This window comes from Serinus canaria, chromosome 2 (assembly GCF_022539315.1).
Source record: "Serinus canaria isolate serCan28SL12 chromosome 2, serCan2020, whole genome shotgun sequence".
Taxonomy (NCBI): domain Eukaryota; kingdom Metazoa; phylum Chordata; class Aves; order Passeriformes; family Fringillidae; genus Serinus; species Serinus canaria.
This window is the reverse complement of record NC_066315.1, coordinates 16,499,890-16,515,082: the sequence shown is the minus strand read 5'-3', so window position 1 is coordinate 16,515,082 and position 15,193 is coordinate 16,499,890. Positions and strand designations below refer to the sequence as shown.

General features: G+C 46.7%; 1 protein-coding gene across 1 annotated transcript; it reads right to left on the bottom strand.

Moving 5' to 3' along the window:
• Positions 1-3,001: 3,001 nt before the first annotated feature.
• On the bottom strand, positions 3,002-9,333 carry PTCHD3 (patched domain containing 3). Its single transcript, XM_030239530.2, has 4 exons — positions 8,350-9,333; positions 7,952-8,073; positions 6,841-6,986; positions 3,002-4,873 (listed from the first exon to the last, which is right to left on the bottom strand). Exons 1-4 carry the CDS (start codon positions 9,079-9,081, stop codon positions 3,297-3,299), a joined length of 2,577 nt encoding a protein of 858 aa, XP_030095390.2. The 5' UTR covers positions 9,082-9,333; the 3' UTR covers positions 3,002-3,296.
• Between the last annotated feature and the right edge of the window lie 5,860 nt (positions 9,334-15,193).

Genomic DNA, 15,193 nt, shown 5'->3' with positions numbered 1-15,193 from the left:
TGCACTCATCTCTAAGTGAGATTTCTAGGGAATGTTCTCCCTAGAAATTCACACCTTTTTTCAATTGCTGCTTCAGTAGTGGGACTTGGAAGGGATCTTTTCCAGCTAAATAATGTGAATTTGCATTTAAGAGAAGCAAAAAAACTTTTTCTTGTTTGAAGTTACTGAAATCTGTATTGAATGATCTTGTTTATGGGGGTAAGTTCTTGAAGTCCAACTTTTCTTATTTAAAAGTTTCTTGCTATATGCATAGGATACTGTCAAAAAAAAAAAAAGTGATGTATCATTGGGTCATGAAAGATTATTACAAGACTAGCCATAAAGTGTAAAGAGTATCTTTGCTTTCTGGCCAACTTAACAGCACAAGTATTGCTGAAGAGTTTACTGCCATTCCTAGTTGGTTCTGCATGTGTAACACGTGTAATACATTCCAAGAAGCTTGTCTGTTGAGGCATTGGATTTGATGGCTGGTGCTCTTGGGAGCACCTAGGAGCTAGAATTTCTCTTTTCATATTATGGGCAGAGATAGGAGAGCTCTGGGTTGTGTTTGTGTGGCATGGTTTTTGTAATGAGGAGGCTACATGGGAGAAGATGCCAGAAGCTTCCCTGTGTCCAGTAGAGCACTGCCAGACTGCTCTAGGAGGACCTGCTCCTGTCCAAGGCTGAGCCCATCAGCTCCAGTGGTAAAGCCTCTGGGACAACATGCTTAAAGAAGGGGAAGAAGCTCTGCCCAAGAGCAATTGCAGCCAGAAAGAGAGAGAGGAGTGAGTAGGTGAGAGAAACAGCTCTGCAGACATCGAGGTCAGTGAAGGAGAGGGAGCAGGGTTAGAGTAGGACTCTTCCTCACCCCAAGGAGGGAGGAACAGCAGAGGTGACCTGTGATGGACTGACCGCAACCCCAGTTCCTGTCCTGCCCCCACCCTGCTCTTTCCACTTGTGGGGGAGGAGGTAGAGAAAAGAGGAAGTGAAAATGAAAACAGGAAAGAAGAGGGGTAGGGGAAGAGGTGGTGTTAAAATTTGGTTTTATTTCTGATTTGATTGGCAACTAAACTCATTTTACTGACTCAAAACTCTTTTGCCCGTGATGGTAATTCATGAGTGTTCTCTCCCTGCCTTCATCTCAACCCACAGAACTTTTGCTGTGTTTTGTCTTCCCTGTCCAGCTAAGGAGGGGAGTGATAGAGTGGCTTTGGTGGGCTCCTGCTGTCCAGCCAGGGTCAACACATCACAACCACAAAAGCAGCTTCCAGAAGTCAGAGAGGTGTTCCTTTAAGTAGAACAGCCTCCTGCCGTTGAAAATGGGGTAGAGCTAAGTGCTTAGATACACTGTTTGCTTTTTAAATACCTCTAAAGTGGTCACAAGCAGGGTGGCACATAAAAATAAGAAATTAAAACTTGGACATAATTCTGAATTTTCTGTATTCCTGAGGCTGGCATGACCAAATTCTACCAGCAAACTTAACATAAAATGCAAAGTTCCACTTAAAGTTGTGGCCTTCGCCTTTCGGCTGCTTCTTACTCTGTGATGACCTGAGTCAGCTGAAATGTCAGAAGAGTGTTCTTAATCTTAATCCTTTAAACTGGCCATGAAGATAGAACAATCAAGCTATTCCTAACTTTCTGCTGTATAGATCTGCTTGGAAACTTGGGCTAGAAGCAAGGAAAGCTATTTTTACTTCTAAAACATGGCCAAACAACACGATGAGAGGTGAGAGCACACACTTTAAATAGGCTGCTCTCTCTACTTCCATGAGAAGTAGATTTCCCTTTTTCCAAACCCATTGCTCACACTTGTTTATTAAGAGGCCTTCCTATGGCATTGGTCAACATGAGAGCATCATCTGCTCTCATTTATGCACAGCATCATCAGTGCATAAATGGCTGCAACATTTGCCATTTTAGCACTAGTATGGATCGCGAAACATTTAATGGGACTAGTGGGCGCTCTAGTGCATTTGTTTTTTTCACAAATCTAGCTCTGTGTTTAGTGCCCTGTCCTGGAAACTTAATGCTGCTAGCTGTAATTCTGAGATTCAGCATGGAGTTTTGACTTTGAGTTCAGGAGCAGATTTCTTCTAAGATTTATATGAGTTTCAGTCTTTCAATACTCTTTCAAAAACTCTTCTGGAGGAAACAGAAGGATCCTGTCCCGTCTACTGGGTCTCATGAAATGGGCCCAAAATCACAGGAAACAGAGGCAGACCCTGTCACACTTGCTCAGTCAGAAGAAATCCTCCATGGCAGCAGATTTGGACTGAATGGTTTAATAAATTCTACACCAATTTTTCCAGAATTACATCAGTTACCATCATTCACTTTATTTCCAATGGGTCATTCATGATATTGGCAACAAATTATGAATTTACTTTTATCTTCCATCTTGTCCCTACAAGTTAGAAGGCCACTTCTCATATATTCTTAGCTCTTATTCAGTGAAAGCTCCTCAGGATGAACAGAATGGAATTTATGGGTTTACAGTTTTAGGACTGATCTGCTTAAACCTGAGTTGCCTTTTCACTTTGTCTCAAATCAGGCTGATTCTGTCTAGAGAATCCTTGCCCTGTCATACTCAGGAGGTCCATGCAAGTTCAATAACCTACAGCACATCCTTTGCAAACTGCAAGCAACAGAAGCTACACACAAACTTCTTAAGGGTACCAGGTGTTCAACCTTAGCTAGAAAACAGGACACCAAGGAAAGGCTTTGAATAGAATTTGGGAGTCAGCTTGGGGTGAGTCTTCCCCAAGGTTTTTTGTGCTGCATTAGGAACCTAAAGAACATTTTGTCTCCTGAAAGTTTATGAGTTATTGCAGTCTGAGACAGTTCTGACTTCTTGTAATTTTGCTGTAAAACATCCAGATTTGAGCCTCTTGGGCAAAAAACTGTCTTCCAGCTCAGTGTTGGGATGAGTTACCCCATCAAGGCAAACAGGTGGAAAATGCAGTCCAGTGGAAGTTACTCTTCCCCACTGTGCACGTGTCCTGACAAACATGCAATGTAGTCCATTACGCTGACACAGTGGTCAGTGTCTATAATAACTTTAATGCATTCAGGAAAACACAAAAAAATACAACATTAACATGTTAACACAAAAATGAAAAATGCAAATGCAGTCTCTTAAGTTTTAATTTATTATTTTTTCTTGCCTGGCTTTTCTGAAGCCTTTTCTTCCCTGTTATTTTTTTTTTTTTGTCTTTCATTTTCTTCATATCTTATATTCCCTGACAGTCATTACAATTGAATCCACATATAATAAATACAAATTATAACACATAAAACTTAGTCACAAACAAACTTTATAATTTCTCAAGTTCAAGTTTTTTAGATTTGGTATTGGGTGATCTGCCAAAGTTTCCAAAAAATGTTAAAAACACTGGAATAAAAACAAGACCATGAAGAGCCCCAAACAAAATAACAAGGAACATGATCTTGAAGAATGTCCTAAAGATGTAGGTGTTCGCTGCAGCCAGTACAACTATGCCCAGTATGGTAGAAACTGCACCTTGTAGAACTGGGTAACCTAGCAGGGACAGAGCTTCAATTGCCCTTTTATTGGCTGATGACTCTCCACTCGTAACAAAGGCATAGGAAATATGAGCAGAAAAATCTACTGAAAACCCAATGCAAATGACCAGGTTGATCATGGATATGGAATCGAGGTTGACGTTCCAGAACGTCATGAAACCAGCAACGCCAACTATGACAGAGGCTATAGCAAAGGTCACCCACAAGCAGCACAAGGGGTTGGGAATGAGCAGAAGGGAGACAATGAGCATGGCCCCGGCAGCAACGACAACATTCTGAACAGTGTTCTGCACTATGACCAGGTACTGGTCGTAGTAGATGAAGGCTGGGTGATACACCTTCAGTGGAATGCTGCACTGCTTGGCTGCTTCTCTTAATTCATTGAGGAGATTCTTCTCATCCACGGCTGATGTCACATTCACTGTCTGGATGAAGAAACGTGAAGCCTCTATTTCATCTTGAGTCTTGTTTATGTCCCATTCAAAACTGGGACGAACTCTGAACAGTACAGTCAAGTTATTTAAGAAGTCAGTCTTACTGTTTATATTTATCAAACCCCTTTTGTCAAGTTCTGTGTATACTCTCAGCCATGACTCTGAGAGGTTCTTATCTACATAGGAAATGTTCTCTAAATTCTGTGTGCAGCTCTCAATGCCAAGACGCACTGACTCGTTCCAGTAATCCACACTCTCAGTAATGACAACCATGACCCTGGGTCCGTATGTGAAGTATTTGTCATCATCATCATAGTATGGAATAACGTAGGAGGCATCATTTGCCAGATTTCGGAGATCGATGCCTTCCCTGATCTGAGTACACCCATAAATGCTGCCACCCAAATATGCTCCATAGAGCAACACCATGAGCACCTTGATCCATTTATTTGTAACAAAAGGGCCATAATACTTTTTAAAGAATACATTCATTGGATGCTCACCTTCTGGCTGAGATGGCTGCCTAGAACAGCTGCCAATACAGCAAGCATTGTACAAGCAGGAGTTCTCAGCCTGATCTTTATCTACATCCACACGCATACAAGTCAGCCAGTGTCGGTTCCCTTGCTCCCTTTTGTGATTTAATACCAGAACTGCCCCAAAGAAGGTCATGGTATATACATAGCAGAAGACAAAAGCTGTCCCTGTATAGAGGCAGAAAGACCTCACAGAGGGAAAAGCAGTCCAGCTGCCAATGAAGAAGGCCAAAACATCCGTCAGAGTGGTGATGGTCACAGAAAGTGCTGCCTCTGCATAAGTCTCAGCCAGCAGAGACTTAATACTGGATTTCTCTTTTTTCCTTGAACTTTGTTCCCAGGAAGCAATCATGATGAACATGTCATCAACACCAACCCCTGCAAGAGGAGAGACTGTTAACGCTGCACTGCAAACAGAAGCTTCTACCAACACCCAACCAAACTACAACATTATCACATTTCATTCTGCATAAAATCTGGAAAAGGAAGTGGGGTGACTAACACTGCTCGAGCGCTGATGCCAGTTACAAGAGAACCTGGAAACACATCCTTGGTGTGTGGCTGAATGTATTACCTTTCAGCACCTCCTGGTGACCTGATGGGCTTTTGATCCCTCAGTGACTCTGCTGAAGGACTGAGCACACCTGCTGCACCTCTAAGTGTCTTGTAGCTGATGTCCATGATGCAGATGACACAGATTTCAAAGCATCACATATTCTGATGCTCAACTTTTCTTACCACTGGAAGCATCCCCCATTATCTCTGGAATCGCTTCTTCAGCACTGCAGCAACTTAGACCAATAATGTCTTATTCTGCCTTCAGAAGGCAGGAAGAGCAGTTGCTACCACATGGGAGAAGAGTGATACCAGTTTTCCAGTGCCTTACTTTTTTTATGCTCTTTGCCCTCCACTTCTCTCCAGTTTATTTTCCAGCACTTATTCTCGATTTATTACTCATTTTTGCTCACCTCTGTACTGATATGCTCACAAATATTACCTGACTGGTGCCTGGGAAAACCTGCCAGGAAGACTGGATCCTGGGTTTGGGTTTTTGCTAAGATGCCAGAGTAAATGAGCTGAAGTTCAAAAATGAAGATCCAATGGGCTTCTGTCACCTCTGCTAACTCTCAAGATTATTATCTCACACCTTTCAGTATTTTGTCATGTTGTCAAGGGTCTTCTATTCACTGAAAATTAGTCACACAGAAGGGAAAGCAAGGCTGCACAAATAGCGGAGTGAGATTTAGCCAAGCACAGAAGAAGAGATGAAATCATTCACTGCTATCTGAACAGGCAATTGCCAGTAAACATGCAAAGATGAATTAAGCAGCACATCAAAAGGCACTACTGGGTGGCAGTGAGCCATGTTGCTTCAGAAAACAAGCAGCACTCAAAGCAAATCCTCTGATGTACTGAGAATTTGTCTGCTTTAATGCAAGGAAGACAAAAGTCTGCACGTTATTTCTGAAGATCTGAAGAGACTGGCTTAAGCCCTTTCCCAGGTATACAAAAGGGGTTTTTTGGTAATCAGAGCAATTGATGAGCAAGCAAAAGTAAATAAAAATTGCATTAGAATTACACAGGAAATAAAGAAACAATGCCTGCCCAAAGGAGCATTTGCATTGGACATCTTAGGATGATGCACAGCCTCCGTCAACCTGGGAGCTCCATGTGTCTTCCTCAGCACGAGACAAAGCCCAAGAAAACATCAGATGAATGGATGATACAGGAGACCAGTAAGGATTTTAAAAGCAGTAATTTGTTTGTAGCAACATTATGTAGTTGGAAACATTATCTAATTGCAGCAACACTATCAGTACTTGGAAAGTTCAGCACTGGCCGTTAACAAGTCTGTGTAACAAGGATGCAATGATACAACTTCCTTGGGTTTTTGGGGGGAGCTGCTTGCCCAAATGGTGCATCACTTCAGTTGTGAGCTGACTGAGACTGGTTTGTACATAGATGTTATACTGCAGAGGATTAATCATCCTGGCTACACTTCCAGGGAAACTAGAACAATGCCAGAAGTGCTAACCTTACCACTCTCCCATTTACAGCCTTCCTGCTCTAGCAGTGGATCTAGATCAGGCCTTATCTTCTGGGCAAAGCTGCCCTTGCACCAGAACCCATCTCCAGTCCCACAGTGGGCACACAAGCTGAGCTGAGGGGCTGGCCCCCCTCTGTAGGTGCTCTGAGGGGGCTGCAGCGCTGAAGTAGCTCCTAACTCACTTCAGGAGAAAATGTTGTATTATCTGTCATTCACATCATAAAAGACTGACACCATTAGATTGTTTTAACTTCACTCTGGTCTTTGTATCTGAATACAACTCACTTTTTCTACTTACCCAGAATGAGGAATGGTGCATTTGCTACAGTGATCACAAAGGGCACTCCACAGAAGAGCATCAATCCAAAGCTGCTTAATACAGCTAAGCCAGAAGACAGCACTCCACAGCTTGCAAGCCAGATATTATTTCTTATACAGCTCAGTCTGAAAATATTTCAAGGAATATCTTAGTTATGTGTCAAATATTTCACCAAGGTGTTTGGCATGAAAAGTGCTCACATACCAGTGATACCCTCTCTCAGTATAACTCCTGACTTTCCTGCTAGGAAAGTTCCCAGGTGTCAGCATTACACAAAATAATTTTTCTAGGAGGTGTTATACACATTAGTACCACTGCCCAACATTCAGGGAGTAAGGATGTTTATTGAGCTTTACATCAATAACAAGAGATGGCAAAATAAGGGTACATAAGCTCTACTAGAGGCGCAACTTTGGGTGACCTAAAAAAATGATGAATTTCTAGGAGGTCTTTGATTTTACATGAGCTCTTGCTGTAGCATATCAGTGGAAGCACCTTTCAGGCAGTACGTGCCGTGTAGAGAAACTTTCTCAGCAGTCAGGTTGGCTACCAGCCTTTTGCCAAGATGCCCTGGAGGGCTGGCTCAAACATTCCACAAGAAATGCTCTAATAGGTATGATCCTTGATGGAAGCACTAAACCAGCCCACTCACCCTACAAGTCCAATTTTTGGAAGTAAAGGACACAGACACTGCTGTACAGCTGTTGAGTGTGCAAGAGTTCACTTTCCATCAGCACAAAAAAAGGGCAGGTAAGTTCTCTGTGGACAGCAGGTAAGGCTCTGACTCTACTAGCAAGCAAAACAACTAAGGCTGAACCCAGACTTGCAGGAATCTATGAAGCCACTGCTCATCCACCTGAACCTTAATTAAGTACTGAACACTCGTTCAAGTTTTCATCTACCATCGAAGCAGCTGGGAGATACACATAGGTAGACAATAAAAGGCAAAGAAATACATTTTGCTTATAAATGTCATTGAAATTCTGCATCTTCAAGAATCCCTTCACTTGAGAAGAGCAGAAACCAACTGAGGGAGGTAAAGAACAGCAGAGATCACTGCTCATTGAGCCATGGCTTAGAGACATTTTACCTTAGGCAAGAGACGATTGCAAAGCTTATTGTCAAGAAATACGTCACGGAGAAGAGCGGAATCACACTCTTGGCATTTCCTTCAAACTCCTGTTGTCTTGACAATGAGGTAAAGTAAGTCACCTGCCATTAAAACAACAAGAAACGTTGAAGCACTTTTCCTCTTCTTTGGCTTTCTGCACAAGCACAAGCAAGGCCAAACACCAAGTTGGCAGAGGAGCATTGGCCTGGCCCTCGCAGCTCACCTGCCTTCTCCTGCCACCGTCCCTTTCCCTTTCCCTTTCCCTTTCCCTTTCCCTTTCCCTTTCCCTTTCCCTTTCCCTTTCCCTTCCGCGCCGGGGCTGCCCGGACATTTCGGGCTCGGCGGCTCCGCACGGCCGTACCCGGCCCCTGCGTTACCTGAATGGAGCCGAGGCGCATCTCCGCCACTTTGGACGGGATGTTCTGCAGGAAGCTCTCCAGCCACTGCCGGCTGTCCTGAGCCTCGGGGCCGTCCTCCCGCAGGTAATACACCAGCTTCAGGGCCCGCGCCCCGAGCACCCGCCCGCCGTCTGTCTCCACGCCGCCCAGCGCGGCCCCCAGGAAGACGCTGTCGTTGACGGGGAAGCGGAGGCTCCCCGGGGCGGGCGGTCCCGCATCGCCCCGCCGCGACAGCAGCTCGTTGGGGCTGGCACAGCCGCCAGGGGTGCGGGCGCAGAGCCGCTCGTACTCGGCGTCGTGCACGGTCGCGTTGAGCCGCAGCACCTCTGCCCACGCCGCCGCGTCCAGGACCGAGGTCCCGTTCGTCGCCACGGCGATGAGGGCGGCGTAGGCGCCCTCGGTGGGCAGCCGCAGGGCGGAGAAGCGCTCCGAGTCGTTGGTGGGGAAGTGCCGCCGCACGAAGTCGCGCTCGGCCTTGGCGGGCCCCCAGGTCGGCGTGAACTGCCCCTCGATGTCGTTCGCCTGCCGCTGCGGTAGGAAGACGAAGCCGGCGCCCAGCCCGCCCGACAGCAGCAGCGGCACCAGCACGAAGGGCCAGGGGCGGGCTGCCACGCCGCTCGCCAGCCCTTCGAAGAGCCGGCGCAGCGGCCGCTCCACGCAGTTGGTGTTGCGGCAGGAGCAGCGCCCCGTTGGGTCCCGCGGCCCCGCCATGGGCGAGGCAGGCACGGGCTGCCGGCCGCGGCTCCTCGCCGCGGGAGCGTCCCACGCCGGGGCCCGACGGTGCTGTCTGTGCGGGCGGCGGAGGACAGGAGAGAGAGAGGAGAGAAAGAGGGAGAGGAGTTCGGAGCCGCCTTCTGCCCGGCAGAACCTCGGACTGTATTTTTCAGAGGGTGGAACCGCCCCCGCTGTGACTCAGCGGGGTTTCCACCGCCTCCCTGAGACTGACAGTGGGAGCCGGGCGGGCAGACCAGGGTCCCCCCGCCGCACCCCTCCCCGCTTCCTTGTGTCCCCCCTGCCCTCCGTGTCCCCCCTGCCCTCCGTATCCCCCCTGGCTCTTGGCTCCGCGAGTTCCAGTCCGTTTGCATCGCCCGCCGTGCTGAACCGCTGCCCGGATCCCGGCTTTGGCTCCGTGATGACCCGGCCGCTTCCCGTCAAGGCCCCGCGCTTTCCTTTCAGCCTCTAGACGTCATCGGCTTTTTTAGTGTTTTCCCCGAAGCTGCTGCAGTCGCTACTTCACAGCTGTGCATTTTTCTTCCGTCTGAGAGCAAAACACAGACAGTGGTGATGTGTATCTCTCGGTGTACCGTTTTAGAAAACAGAAAAGTGACAGCAGAAGAAATAAAAGACTTTGAAACAAGGGTTAGCAATTCCAATTGGCAAGTCACAAGATTATCACTAGTGATATGCCAGAGCTTTATGCAGTAGCAGTCATAGAAAGAATCTTTCCAAGTCCAAAAACCGTCCTGCAGCCTGGTGTTCTTGATGCTGGTGTCAGTGATTTGAGTGGTTTCAGGCTGAGAACATTAAGCTAAGATGTAACATTACTAGGGAGGTGTCCAGACAGTATGTCACAGGCATGCACTTCTCCTTGCCTTTGAGAGAAGTGACTCTCTCCTCTCCTGCCAATACTTGGTAGTAGGTATTTCTTCTCTCCCATCGAGGGAAGACAGGCTTGGCACCTGTGAGGATAAAAGAGCCAACGAGGCTCTGAGCAAGGTTATATATCTCCTGCTGCACTCAGCACTTGGGACAGGTTGGATCCTTTTCCATGCACAGGTTTTCTGAGACAGGTATGTCAGACAGACAATTAAAAGCTATTTCCTTTAGCTCCTAACTTGTTGAAACCTAGGAACTGGCCTGGTGGCAGTAGCTACCCAGTCAGGGTACCCAATGGGCACAGGCCAGTGCCTTTAGGTAAACTTAGATGGCTCCACCACCTCTCAGTTCAGAGTGGTTCAAGCAGGTAGTGCATGCCAGTCTTCTCCCAGAATCTGAATGCTTTTTCCCTGGCCTATTCATGCACTTTATATAAAGTTCTAATAAGATAAAATATTCTCCTTGGGGCAGGGCCAGAAGCTGGTCATAGGACTTCCAGCAAGTCAAAGTTTCTGGTATTTTTTGGATGAAGGCACAATCTCTCTTTGTTGTTATGTTGCATTTGCTGGAAGTTTCAAAATGAGATTCCAATTCCTTCCTTCCTTCCTTCCTTCCTTCCTTCCTTCCTTCCTTCCTTCCTTCCTTCCTTCCTTCCTTCCTTCCTTTCCTTCCTTCCTTCCTTCCTTCCTTCCTTCCTTCCTTCCTTCCTTCCTTCCTTCCTTCCTTCCTTCCTTCCTTCCTTCCTTCCTTCCTTCCTTCCTTCCTTCCTCCTTCCTTCCTTCCTTCCTTCCTTCCTTCCTTCCTTCCTTCCTTCCTTCCTTCCTTCCTTCCTTCCGCCACTTCCTTCCGCCACTTCCTTCCTTCCTTCCTTCGAGGTACTTGTATAGTACCTCAAGGACTAATCCTCAACTTTCTATGCCAAGTGTATAATAAAATTTAGTGAGTTTTTGTGTACCTTCTAATTTTTGTAGTTCCTTTCAACCATGAGCATTTACGAATCTTGGCTGTTCGCTTCACATTAAGGGTGTGCCATCCCTTTTTTGGTGCCATGGACAGGATGCCATACCCTTGAAGTCCAGACAGGTAGTGATGGGAAGAATATAAGGTGTGCCCAACTCCCCCAGGCACAGTATGTGCAAATTCGAATAGCCCTGAGGCAGGGCTTAAATGGATAAATGTGGTGTTAAGTGAACAAAAGGTATGGAAGGGGTAAGGTAAAGCAGTTTTATCTGCTATTTTTTTTCCCAGAAGGAGAGGTATGCCAACAAACAGGCAGGGGGAGAAATTATTGGATCTCAGCAGGGTTTGGTGAAAGGACTGCAGGATCAGTTAAATGAGAGGAGAAATAGGCTTTGGTAGCAAGTGTTGCTTGCTGTCGAGTGCGATAGTGAAAGGGAGAGGAGGCTGCAGGCTGCTCGCGGCTGAGCACCGGCAGGAAAAGGAACAGAGGCTGCCGGCGGAGGCGTTGCTTGGAGCGCCCCAAGAGGCTGCAGGCACAGGGGCTGCTCGCAGCTCAGCAGGGTCGGGAAAGGGACAGTGAGCACAGGCGGAGGCAATGCTTGCGGAGCGCGATCGGGAAAAACAAAAGAGGAGGAGGTATTGAGAAGCGGATGTCAGCTTCTCACTCTGCAACTAAAATTCATATTGAAAACATTCTGGGTTTTGATATTCCATGCCTTTAACTGCTGCTGAGCTAAATTTTGCAAAACTGGTAAGGCAAATTCAGAGAGCATCCCACTTACTGACGGTACCTGTAATCACAGGAGCCGTCCACCAAAAAGGTGGAGGAAGCAGAAACGGTAGTATGGCAAAACTTAATGAATTGAAAGTTGAGATTCTACCTGAGGAATCTCAAGGCCAAACTATCCCTGACAGACCAAAACGATCTTTACCATTCAGCTCAGCTGCATTTAAAGACACAGAACAGAGATAACCTGAGTGGGGAAAAAGGACTTTTGTCACTAGCCCGAGCTGTTCAACAACTTGAGTCACTGTCTGGACTAACCCCTCCAGGACTCGTATTGTTTTCTCTTCCCAGGAATGATACTGGTAATGATGCCATGCATCTGCACTGAAGATCAAGCTAATCATCGAAGGACTGGTTATCCTTCTTGCAGGAGCAATCATTGCCAGCATGAACTAAATTTGATTCACACATAAACAAACTCGACCCACAAGGTGGAGGCCCTTTGTGAGGAGCCAGTTCAGTTTTGCTATGTCTCACCAATAGTTCTCAGGGGCACATGGGGGAGGGGTGCATGCATGCCATGTCCAGGAGGCAGCCAGGAGAAGATGGAGCAAAGCCTTGTTTCTGGGGAGACTTTGCCTGGCAACCATGGTCATGTCTCATATGGGACAGGCAGTCAGCAGGGGAACACTGAAGACGCTCCGGAGACTGAAGTACTGAAGTACTCCGGAGACACTCTCCAGTCAGATGGCAAAAGGTCTCTACTAATGGACTGCAGTGGGACATTGGACTGAGCCAGTGGTGTCCCGTCACCATGCGGTCTTTGGGAGGAGCCAGGGCCATAAAAATAACTGCAGCACAAGCTTTGGGTGCTCTTTGAGCACTGTTGTGTCCTTTGGTTTTTGATGCTCTTTGGGAGCTTTTTGAACTTGCTTTTGGAGTCCTGCCTTTTGTCTCTTCTGCCCTAGCTGGCTCTTGCTCGCCCTCGCCTCTGCCCTGCCTCCCTGTGTCCCTGACCGACGCTCTGCCTGCTTCGTCTCTGCGTCCCTGCCTGAGCCCCCTGCTTCCAACCTTGCCTGCCTCCGAGCCTGCCCCACCACCGTGATCCTCGTCGCGACCCTGTCCAGGCTTCTGGACCTCCTGCCTGACCGCTCCGCACCTCGTGTCTGGTCGCCCATCGCCGCGGGGGCTGTCCCCAGGCAGGCAGCGTGCGCAGCCCCCGCCTTTTGCATGTCGACGGCGCTCCCCGACCTCCGGTGGTAATGCCGTCTTTTTCCCTCCCTCTCCCTCTCCCTCTCCCTCTCCCTCTCCCTCTCCCTCTCCCTCTCCCTCTCCCTCTCCCTCTCCCTCTCCCTCTCCCTCTCCCTCTCCCTCTCCCTCTCCCTCTCCCTCTCCCTCCCTCTCCCTCTCCCTCTCCCTCTCCCTCTCCTCTCCCTCTCCCTCTCCCTCTCCCTCTCCCTCTCCCTCTCCCTCTCCCTCCCATTTTTCTTTCTCCTGCTGTGTCTTCTTAGCCCTCTTTAGTAGAGTAACTCCTTTTTATTTTCTCCTCTTTCATTATCAACAAACGGTTCTCAGATACATGTTTGCCTCATTTGGCTTAATTTTGCTCCTGACCATCTGTTTTTAAAAGAATTCCTTGCAGTTTCCCACATTGGAATGCAACACTGTCCTTCTTTATTTGTGCTAATCAATATGGCAACTCTAATATATTCTGCACCACACCTGCTTCTCAGTTTTGGGTGCAATTTACTGAGGCAGAAATTATAAAGGAGATGAAAGCAATTTGTCCACTGAAGTTCAAAAGGTAACTTGACATAATGCAAGTAGATTTATAAAGGAATTCCACTCTTGGTGTTACCTAGTTAATTCCATTTATAACCCAACCAGCAGTGAAGACACAGTTTTTGTTTTAACAATGGGCAATGTTATGGTATATACACTATATACCCAATCATTGTGTCAGAATTAAATCACAACAGAACTGCAGCCTACCCCCTGGAGAACAGAGTATGGGAGGGAATACTCTGAGGGAATGGATGTGCCTGTTTGAGAACCTATTGTGACTTTGTACTTGTAGACAACCTTACAATAGATTTAAGTAATCACCATTATATTTGTGTGTGTAACTTTGTTGAAATTATAATATGTGATTTTAGTATTCAGCTCCTGTTGTATCTTATTTATTGTTATGATTTAATTATGCACTTATCATTATGATTTAATTATATATAAGATCTAGAGCCTACCCCTATTGGAATCAATCTCACCTTGATGAGAAAGCTCCTATTGAAGCAAGTACAAGAGAAAAGACAAAAGACTTCAATTACTGCTCATCATTGTGTGGAAAAAATCCAGTGAATGATGGTGCAAGTGAAGAGAGATGGGGACCTCCATTGTTGGGACATTTTATTTGAATGGTCAAACAAGCTGATAGATACTTGACATGCCTAAGAAGAGAGCTGACAGGGATAGCTGGTGCCCCACAATTAAGCGGGTTGTATTTTCCTCTTTTCAAGATCTGTGGGGATCCAGCCCTATAATAAATTAGTTTCTAATATTCCTAGTGGCCTTATCTCTAGGTGTTGTCAGACTATGCCTGACACTGTCCACTTGAAGTCCACATAAACCAGTCAAGAACAGCTGTAACAAAAAACCTAAAAAGCAAAAGAACAAGCAGATTGTTCACCATTCAGGTGACTGAGTTGTGTCTCTGTTGCACAGCACTCAAGGTCAGATCATTTCTCAGGACAGCAGAAGACCCAGGCTCAACCCCACTCCAAAACTGCAGGACCAGAACCTTCTCTCTTCCACAGCAGGTTCCACTGTCTGTATCTGGGGCATTTTTACCCTGCCAAGAGACAAGAAGCAAGAAGAATAATTTAGCCCAGGTGTCTTTCAGGAACAGCCCAGGCTGCAAAAGCAGACATGACTTTGGTTGTGGCCTAAGTGTCACAATGGCTCCAGGGCTGAGCCAGCTGAAGAGACATGAGGTTAGGGAGAGCAAATGCAGTTTCTTGCATATGTGACCTTCTGCTCAGTGTTTGAAATTAAAAATCAACATGTGCCTCGTTGGTGAAACTCCCTGCTTCACAGTCTTTATTTTTTTGTGTTTGAAAACTTTTCTTCAGTTTGCCCCTTCAGCCTCCATTTCCCTCTACTTGGAGCTGTCTCGCCTCCTGCTCTGCCCATGGCTGCCTGTTGTCTCTGCTCACAAACTCTGTTGTAATATTTATTTATTTTGAAAGGTAAAGCTGTCCCCAGTAATGCTAACAAACGTTTTCTGCTTGATCTCTCTATTTTTGTGTCTTTCAAACATTTACTGAGTCTGGAAGTGATTCCAGCAGTTTTGTAGAACCGCGCAATAACTTGGGTTGGAAGGATCCTTTGGCACCCATCTCCCAAGTGCCCTGCTCAGAGCAGGGCTGCTGCCGGTGCTAGGCCACGTCACTCAGGGCTTTGCCCAGATGAGTTGGAATTACCTCCAAGGGTACATATTCCAGAGCCTCTGGGCAACCTGCCTCAGTATTTGACTAATTCATC